The sequence below is a fragment of the Lichenostomus cassidix genome, unplaced genomic scaffold (assembly GCF_008360975.1).
Source record: "Lichenostomus cassidix isolate B80296 unplaced genomic scaffold, HeHo_3.0 HiC_scaffold_122, whole genome shotgun sequence".
NCBI lineage: Eukaryota > Metazoa > Chordata > Aves > Passeriformes > Meliphagidae > Lichenostomus > Lichenostomus cassidix.
Window position 1 is genome coordinate 1 of NW_028147524.1, and position 8,907 is coordinate 8,907.

General features: G+C 43.5%; 1 protein-coding gene across 1 annotated transcript; it reads left to right on the forward strand.

Annotated features, from left to right (window-relative positions):
• The first annotated feature begins 453 nt into the window (after positions 1–453).
• Positions 454–8,008, forward strand: LOC146422218 (C2 domain-containing protein 3-like). Its single transcript, XM_085046710.1, has 8 exons — positions 454–680; positions 1,147–1,259; positions 2,834–2,979; positions 3,834–3,956; positions 4,681–5,133; positions 5,392–5,543; positions 6,850–7,093; positions 7,784–8,008. Exons 1-8 carry the CDS (start codon positions 562–564, stop codon positions 7,991–7,993), a joined length of 1,560 nt encoding a protein of 519 aa, XP_084902836.1. The 5' UTR covers positions 454–561; the 3' UTR covers positions 7,994–8,008.
• The last annotated feature ends 899 nt before the right edge of the window (positions 8,009–8,907 follow it).

The following is an 8,907-nucleotide window of genomic DNA, read 5'->3' on the forward strand; positions in this document are numbered from 1 at the left end:
TAACACCAGGTAAAATTCATATCCCCAGAGGTACCAACACAAAATCGTTCGCAAGTCAAGTCTTGCAAATTACACAAATGATATTTAAAATTACGACAAAAATCCTGTTGCTGTTCCTCTGCAGCAGAGACTTGTCCTTTTGTATAAGTGTATCATCTCCCTGCTTTTGTATATGGCATTAAATGAAGCTTTTCTTTTGGAAGAGTTAGGGTAAGATTTTTTCAGATCAACAGCATGGAGCATGCACTTTCTGGGTTGGTTTTTTTCAGTAGTGGACCCCAGATATTGTAAGATTTTTGTTACAGAGAAGTACAGAGACCATCAAATTTGTTGTAAAAATATGTTAAAAAAAAGTGTATTTTAGTGAACCTTGGGCAGTTTTTAAGTAACATCCCACCAAGCTGCAATTTTTCCTTCATGAGATCATGCCAAGCATGTTTCTGCAGTCCTGAGCCATGGTTTTATCTCTGCAGCTGCTCTCCCACTGCTCCTCCAGGAGACCACACGGAAAAAGCTCTTGTCACATCCTTGGGTGCAGACAGGGTGGCATTGCTGCAGCAAATGCACCTGGCCAGAGTCATCGTTGAAAGCTTGAAAATCCCTCCTGAGGGCATCCAGATTTCCACAAGGAAGAAAGGTGTACTGGGGAAACCTCCACGGCCTATGTCTGTTCATAAGTGGTAAGGGGGATTGTTTGCTCCTCATCTGTTTTCTGTGCCTTCAAGGGAGATTTCCCTGGGCTCTCTTGTGTAGTCCAGCTTGCCCAAGCTCTCCAGCCTTCTGAGGCTTTCCCATTTCTCTGCTCCTCTCAGGACACTGTATCCCATTAACTTGGGAAAGTTAGAGATGTGACTAATTTATCCTGCTGTGGGCTCACTTCGGGCTGTGCCTTTCCCAGGGTTTTGGGGAGGTGCAAATGTATTTTGTGCCTGACGGAACACTGAAAACAGAAGGGGGTTTATTGGAGGAGGATCTGGCATGTATATAATCTGTGGAAGGAATTCACAGAATAGGTATTTCAATTATCCTAAAAAAAATAGCATTACAGTAAACTGTGAATCTGGAATTTGCCTGCTGTGTTCAGTTTCGTGACTGCTGTCAGATTCTTGATGGATTGTGATCACCCTTTCACTTTTTTATTGGCAGTACCTTCTTTGTGGAGTACCACTTTCCTGTGGGAGTCTCCAAGGATGATAAAGGACAAGTCTCCATAACAACAGAAGCAATTCGAGTAGCTTCAAGTAAAATCACTGATGATGGTAAGAGCATTATTTCCCTCCCCGCCCTTAGATTTAGTTTCGTTGACTCCATCTCTTAGAAATTATTCAGTAGTGTTTTCCATGTGTTTCCATGCATTGCCTGAAAATCACAGTATGATTAGTGGCACCTCTGCCCCTAGAGTTGCCATGCTGCAGATAGGGGAATGGTCCTCTCAGGGAGAAGGAAGCCAAGTGATTTTTTTTAATTCTTTTTTTCTTTCAAGAAGTATTCATGCTGGAATTTTCAAAGTTCTTTTCCTAGGGAAAGAACAAGTTAGTAAGCCCATTCCTTCCTTTGAACATAAAGCCAATATTCTTTCTGCAATAGTAGGAGAATTATCATATACTTTTAGAAATATCAGAGATACTTACAGCTCAAATAAATAATTTTCCAGATGTTGATGTATGTCATGTAGTATATCCAATAGCTCAGATAATCTGCTGGATCCAAGGATCCAGAGTCCTGTGCTCAGATCAGCAGACATTAATCTCTGTACTGAGAGTCACCAGTGTTTGTATCCCTGGGAACAATTTCTGTTTCTGTTCCCACTGAGAAGAGAATGCTGGATGAGCAAGATCCTCCGCCCAGTCTTTGCAGAAACTGGAATGCCAGGGTGACTTTCAAAAGCCTCTCCCATACGGTCATTCGTTGGCTTTGCATCTTTCTGAGTGGCATTTGGGAGACTTTGAGTTCTCTTGTAAGTTCTTCGCTGGTCGTTTGTGACCAGAGAAAACATCTGCTCCTTCTGAACTTCTGTAATGCAACATTGTAGTCCAAAAGTAACCCATCCTGCTGCCCTCTGCCTTGTGTAGAGTTCAGCTCTGTGGAACCTACCAAAATAGATTGGGCTGAAAATAATTTGAGGAAGACATCAAGTCAATCCACTGTAGCATTATCCTTCCTGAGAGCTTTTATCTCATTTATTAAAGATGGCTAATGGGAAAAATTCCATAGCCATCCCAGACAAGGTGGAGGAGTGCTTGGCATCCGGTTGGAAATTTCTTTGTGTAACCTGCATTTTTGTCATCACAAGACTACTTCCTTGTCCACTGTGAATGCTCTTACTGGACTTGTACTCTGTCCCAGACTGAATGCCAATTCAGTCCATCTCTTCTTGCAGCTATTCCTTCTCTCCTAAAGCTGTGATCTTTCTTGCAGCTCAGCTTTGACTCTCTCAAGAACTGTCTTGAGCTATGTTATTTAATATGAGACAGAGTTCCCTCACTGAAGAAGGGCAGGTCTTACTGCATGCTAGAATGGTAGAGACTTGGTGTCACCCGAAGTCTTTAAATGCTGTTACAATTTAAAATTATATTAATTTATCTAATAATGTATTGATTTTTAAATTCTTTTTATTAGCCATTTTTTAATTAATTTATAATCTTAATTTTGTCCTGCTGGCCTCCTGCTATTTCCTGGCCTTGGAAAATGAAAACCAGTTTACTTGGGCCTTGATGTTAATACATAATGCAGAATTAAATGATTGTGTGTGTGTGTAACAGAGCATTCTCCAGGAGAACATTTATTTCTATCAGGTAATTTTGGATATTTGTTGCTCCACTCTTCCTTCCAGTGGTGAAATTCCAACAGCAGTCTGTGTTCCAGGTGCGGTTCGGAGGAACAATGATAGAGCACTGGTGGGGCTCTGACCTGGCTTTTAAAATCTACGTGAGGAAAAGCACACAGAAAAAGGTACTTACTAGAAGATGTTCCTACTTTGTGTATTGAAAAGCAAAGAAATTGTTTGCATTTCCATTTCCTACAGAAGCGCAGACAACCAGATATTGGGAAGGGAAATGATGTTACATGTAGATAGTTGAACTGATCGCAGTTCAGTCTTCACAGAATCACAGAATATTCTGAGGGACCCACAGGATCACTCCTGTGGCTGCATAAAGGATTTTCTGAGTTTGAGACTGGCTGGCAAAAAAAACCCCCTTGTCCTTCCCGCATCCTTAAGAGTGATCTCTTGCTATTTGAGCATATTGGATCAATTATAAACATTATCCTTCAATGAGAACACGGCTCCTTTAGTAGTGTAGAATGAGTTCATGTGGATGCAGTTTATATCCTTACCCTGCCCTGTGTAAGGGGAGTCATGTGAGCTGTGAAAAACTGGTGTAACTTGTGCATTCTGGGGGAAAAAAGTACATTTCTATCCGGTAAGGTTATTTGCATAACCATCTGCCTGTGATGAAGATGGTGAGAGGGATTAACTCAGTTTAGGTTATTTTAATCAACACCAAGGTTGTCTGCCTTTCTTTTAACGGGGGAATAAATAGCATCTTTCGGTATGGAAGTTTTGCTAGGATTTAGGATTTTACTAGGCTATTCAAATTTTGCATTAATCTGGAATTGTTTACAGTGTGTTCTGGGAAAATTTGTCTTACTGATGTTCTAGTGAGACTTGAAATTGGAAGTAAAGGAGATTTCCCAAATCCCTGTTGGTACAACCAATGTAGGAGTGGGGAGGGTGTGTGGCTGCTCATGGCTTCCCAGAAAGCTTTTATTTCACAAAAGTTCTTTAAACCTGATAGAAATCTTGCAAAAATGAATTCTTTGCCTGCCCTCAGCCCGTGGCCATTGGCTCGGCAGTGCTTCAGCTCCGCAGGGTGATGGAGGCTGAGCTGCTCAGTGTTAGCTGGGAAATACCTGTGGGTAAAGAAGGAGATCACACGCAAGTTGGACCATTACAGGTATGTGTTTTACCAGCTCAAACTTGAGTTGTTACACACTTTGGCTGCACACTCTTATTTTTAACTCCTCTTTTCTCTCTTTGTTTAATTTGCCATTTCTCAGATACAAAGCTTTGCAAGACTAGTATAAAATAACATGAATCTTTTTTATTCCTTAGGGGTTTGGAGAAATATTTTGAAACTCCTGCATGTCTAGGGATGTTGTCAGTAAACTAGGACTTGAATACAGAAACCACTCTACAGGCAAATTTGAGTGGCACGTATTCAGGGCTTGGAGCTTTGGCTTCTGCTTCACATGTGACATGAGCTGAGGTCTCTCCTGCCAAGGAGGCCTTGTGTTCCTTGTCCTTGTCACTTCAGGAATTACTTTCTCCAGCCAAAGTTTTTACCGGTTTGCAGCTTCTGATTGAGAAGCATTAACAGTTTGAGAGATTTGACAGTTCTGAGCAGGTGAAGGGTTAAGAATGGGGTGAGCTTGAAGGTCCCTTCCAACCCAGACCATTCAATGATTCATCTGTAATTGTGGGGTTTTGCACTGCGTTCTGGACTTTATTTCATCGAGTCACATGTAGTTTATTTTACAGCAAAAGCTGTGGCTGGTAACCGGCGTATGCCTTAGGGTGAGTTCTCGAGCCAAAGGTGTGCTGTTTTCCCTGAGTTTCTGTTGCAGCCCTTGGTTTTGGATGAGGCACATCTGACCAGCCTGTTCTGCCTTGTCCTGCAGGTGTCCCTGGAGCTTGTGGCCAAGAGCAAAGACTCTGCCTGCACCGCTGCCAGGTCAGCCACGGCCCCAGCTCATGCCAAGAGACATCCCCAGCTGAAACTGCAGGAGCCCAGCAGGACAAGTGGGAATGCAGAAAGCACTGTGTGCACCACAAGAAGCCCTGAGGACTGCCAGGAGCCAGGAGCAGGCAGCAGGGACACAGCACAGCCACCACACACCGTGCCAGCCCCCACAGCCCGGGATGGGGTGGCACACAGAGCCCCAGCCGAGGAGGATGGGTTGTTGCTGCATGTGCTGTTGATGGTGCCTGATGGAAAGGATTTTATTGCTGAAGGCTCTGGGCTCCCCACTTCTTGTAATGTGTATTTAAACTGCAAACTGCTCAGCACTGAGGAGGCAACGAGATCCACTGTCGTCTGGGGCACAACGCAGCCTGCCTTTAATTTTTCTCAGGCAAGTCTCCCATTCTCCATTTCACACTGATTGAAGCATGGTATTCCTCACTGACAAACACATTGCATAGTCAAGTTACTTGTATACGTGGAGAAACGTTTCTGCTTGCCTCTGTCCAATGCACATTGACTTTTGAACTTCTGTCTCTAAAAAGCACAATTCTGTAGACTGGAATAAAGTAGACTTACCAGAATGCTCTGTACTTAGCCAATATTTTCCAGTGTATTCTGTGTACTAATTCTGCTTTAACACTTTCAGGTGATGCCTTTTGCATTGACTTCCAGACACTTGGAGCGGCTGAAGAACAATGTGATGATTATTGAAGCGTGGAACAAGCTGGGAAGCCCTGGCTGTGACAAATTGCTGGGATTAGTGAAACTCCCTCTGCATCAGTTTTGCATCTCGTTCAAGTAAACTTTTTCTTTTCCCCACATATTTTGGGTTGGGCAATATCCTAACTCAGAGAAAGAAGTCAGGGATGGCGTGTGGGGTTGTGTGGGAGGGTTCTTAGTTACACTTTATAGCAAAAGGCATTTTTGCCCTGCCAAGCTTCCTATAGCTCTTTCCCGCAGTGAGCAGCGTGTGAGTTACACTGTCCTTGTCCAGAAGTACAGATGGAGTGGGAGAAATGAAGTCACTGTGCTGCATCAGGGTTGGTGGCTGCTTAACTTGTGGTCCTGTGACAGACTAAAACCAGAAGAAATCAAAGTGACTACACAGGAAAATGAAGTGTGGCTTTCCGTCGGTGATTTTCCAAGACTGTGACTGATTGGGTTTGCTCCTAATTAAGTTCTGCAGAGATCCCATAGGGATGCTGTCAGTTTGCACAGCCCAGATGTCAAATAACCTCCAAAACCTTCATGTTTTGTGTTCTTATCTATTGGGATTCTCTGGAGTTCTTTGTTCTTTTTAGTTTTAATCTATTGGCTTCTTGTTCAGTTAAGTAATATACCTGCTTAAAACAGTTTAAATTAGTGGAAATACTGGACAGAGGAGATTCTTCCTAATGCAAAGGATTAATTCCTTTTATTTTGGTCAGACCTAATGACAAGTGGAAATCAGACAGTGCTGGAGCTGAATGGCCACTGCTTTGTTAGTTATTACTGTGTCATTTGTATAATTTTTTAGTAATCCACTGTAATTTACTTGTGTATGTCTTAGAATCACCGAACGGTTTGGCTTGGGAGGAACCTTAAAGCCCTTCCAGTCCCACCCCCTGCACTGGGCAGGGACACCTTCCACTAAACCAGATTGCTCCAAGCTCCATCCAACCTGGCCTTGAATAACTCTAGTGTATTATTGGAGATTTTTAGATCTTTCTGGGAGGTTGTCACTGTTCCTTCTTTTCTTCCATCCCCAAAGGCACATAACTGCCTCCTAAAAGTGTAGCGTGGCTACAGGGTGTTAATGGGAGTCTTGTTCCCATTCTTCCCCTCACTCACAGATCTCTAGGGTGGCTCACAGCTAAGGCCCTGTTAGGTTTTGGGAAGGTGTCCTTTGTCATTGCTGAAAATGGCCTCTTGTACTCAGCAGCTCATGGATCTCTGCTCTGTGAAGACTGGATGTAATTGAGACAAATTTCAGAGGAATGGAGATAGATGGTTTTTTATCAGCATTGAAAACCCTGTCTAAAATGAGTTCTGTGTGCTCGTGTTCCTACTCAGATGCTCATTCTGACGCTGAGGCTTTTTTGTTTGTTTTGTTTTTGTTTTGCAGAGATCCCAGGGTTTCCCAGCTGCTCCTGCAGGCTCAGTACCCCGTGGTGTCTGTGGATGGCCACATGCCTGTGGTTGATGTTTCCACCGGCAGCACAAACGGGAGCCTGAGGGTCATCCTGGCAATGGGATCAGCTGCTCAAATAGTGGCACTGCAAAGGCTGAAAACTGAAGAAGGAATGGTACCTCCTGTCACACAACGTCCTCCCCACTCTCTGGACCATCCTCCTACAAAACCCGCAATGGTATTTATTGTTCAGTAAATCTTGAGTCTCGCTGTTAAGGACATGTGGAAAGGGTTTTACCAGTGGGTTCATTAACAGGCGAGTGATCCTCCATCTCTTGATGCTGTAGCAAATTTTGTCATATTCTACATATTCTGCACAGAGTTATATTGTTTATACTCTTTTTTTACCAGCTTTTTCTCACCAGTCCTGACATTATTGCCCTTTCAATTGCCTTGCATATCCACTGCTTCTATCTTCACAAGTCCAGTAAAAAAAAAAAAAAACCCAGGAAAAATACAGAAAATCTCAATTCTCACAGTCTTATTGGAGAGGTTTTGCCACTACCTTTAAGTTGGATAGGTGGGAACTTTTATGCTTTTTATATGCTTTGCAACAACAACAAAAATTTCTTTCAGGCTTTCTATGTTTCTGTAAACTTTTAGGAGGAAAATGGCAGGTAATTGTTCTGCCCCCCATCTCATGCTTCTTAGCTCCTGATCACATGTCATTGTTTAGGTTGGAAAAGACCTCTATGCTCGTCGAGTCCAGCCACTAACCCAGCTCTGCCAAAGCCACCATTAAACCATGTCACCAAATGTTACACCCACATGGCTTTTAAAAACCTCCACTTCCCTGGGCAGCTTGTTGAAATGTTCCCAGTCTCCTAAAGTCATCCTTTCCGTGTGGCTTCCATTTTTTTGTTAGCAGGTAGGCCCAAAAGGGGGAGAGCTGATGGAGCATGTGTTTGAGATCCATGTGGAGAGTGTGAAGGGACTCACACCCTTACAGTCCACGGTGTGGGGAGAGGCTGACTGCTACATCCAGTACTATTTCCCAGTTCAGGAGCCTGGTTGCGGTGCACTGCAAGGACCTGGATTGCATGATGGTAAGTTTGTTTCATCATTTTCCCTTATTTAGAGCATTGCTTCTTTAATTAAATATTGTTTAGTCATGTTCTCTCTGCCTAAGTAAGATGGGGCTTTTTTTCCTGAGCTTTCATGCAGCCAATGCTTGTTTTCTTTGGAAAATTTGGCTTAGGCTACGTCACAGTTGGATATTAAGGAAAATATCTTCATCAAAAGAGTTATCAAGCTCTGACACAGCTACCCAGGCCAATGGTGGAGTCACCATCCCTGTAAATGTTCAGAAAGTGTTTGGATATGGCACTTGGGTACATGAATTACTGGTGGCCTTGGCAGTGCTGGGTTAACAGTTGGGCTTGGTGACCTTAGAGGGATTTTCCAACCTCAACAATTCTGTGATTTTCATGGATACACCAACAGAAGAGTTGCTTAGTTTAGATCACTAGGATTGACATAGAATGGTTTGGGTGGGAAGGGACCTTAAAGCCTATCGAGTGCCACCCTGCCTGTCCCCCAGGGACACCTTCCCCTATCCCAGGTTGCTCCTAGCCTCATCCAACCTGGCCCTGGACACTTCCAGAGATGGGGCAGCCACAGCTTCTCTGGGCAATCTGTGCCAGAGCCACCCTCATGGGGAAGAATTTCTTCCCAATATCCAATCTAAACACACCATTTGTCAGATTATAAAAGAGTATTTAAATATTTGCAATGGTAGGAAAGAACACAGTGTTGAGTGTTTTGAAGCACTAACATCTATTCCCACTGAAAAATGACAGTCCATTGTTCCACAGTAAGTCCTGTGGGATTTTTGTAGTGTCTTTTTAGCAGAAGTTCCCAGCCTGTGGCTCACAGGGTCGTGGGGCTGCATGGATTGCTTGTAAAAGCTTTGAACTGAAGCTCAGAAGAGCTTTCTCCTAGAGGATTTTGTTTCCTGTCTATGGGTCCTGCCTCCTGAAGGATTGCAAGCCG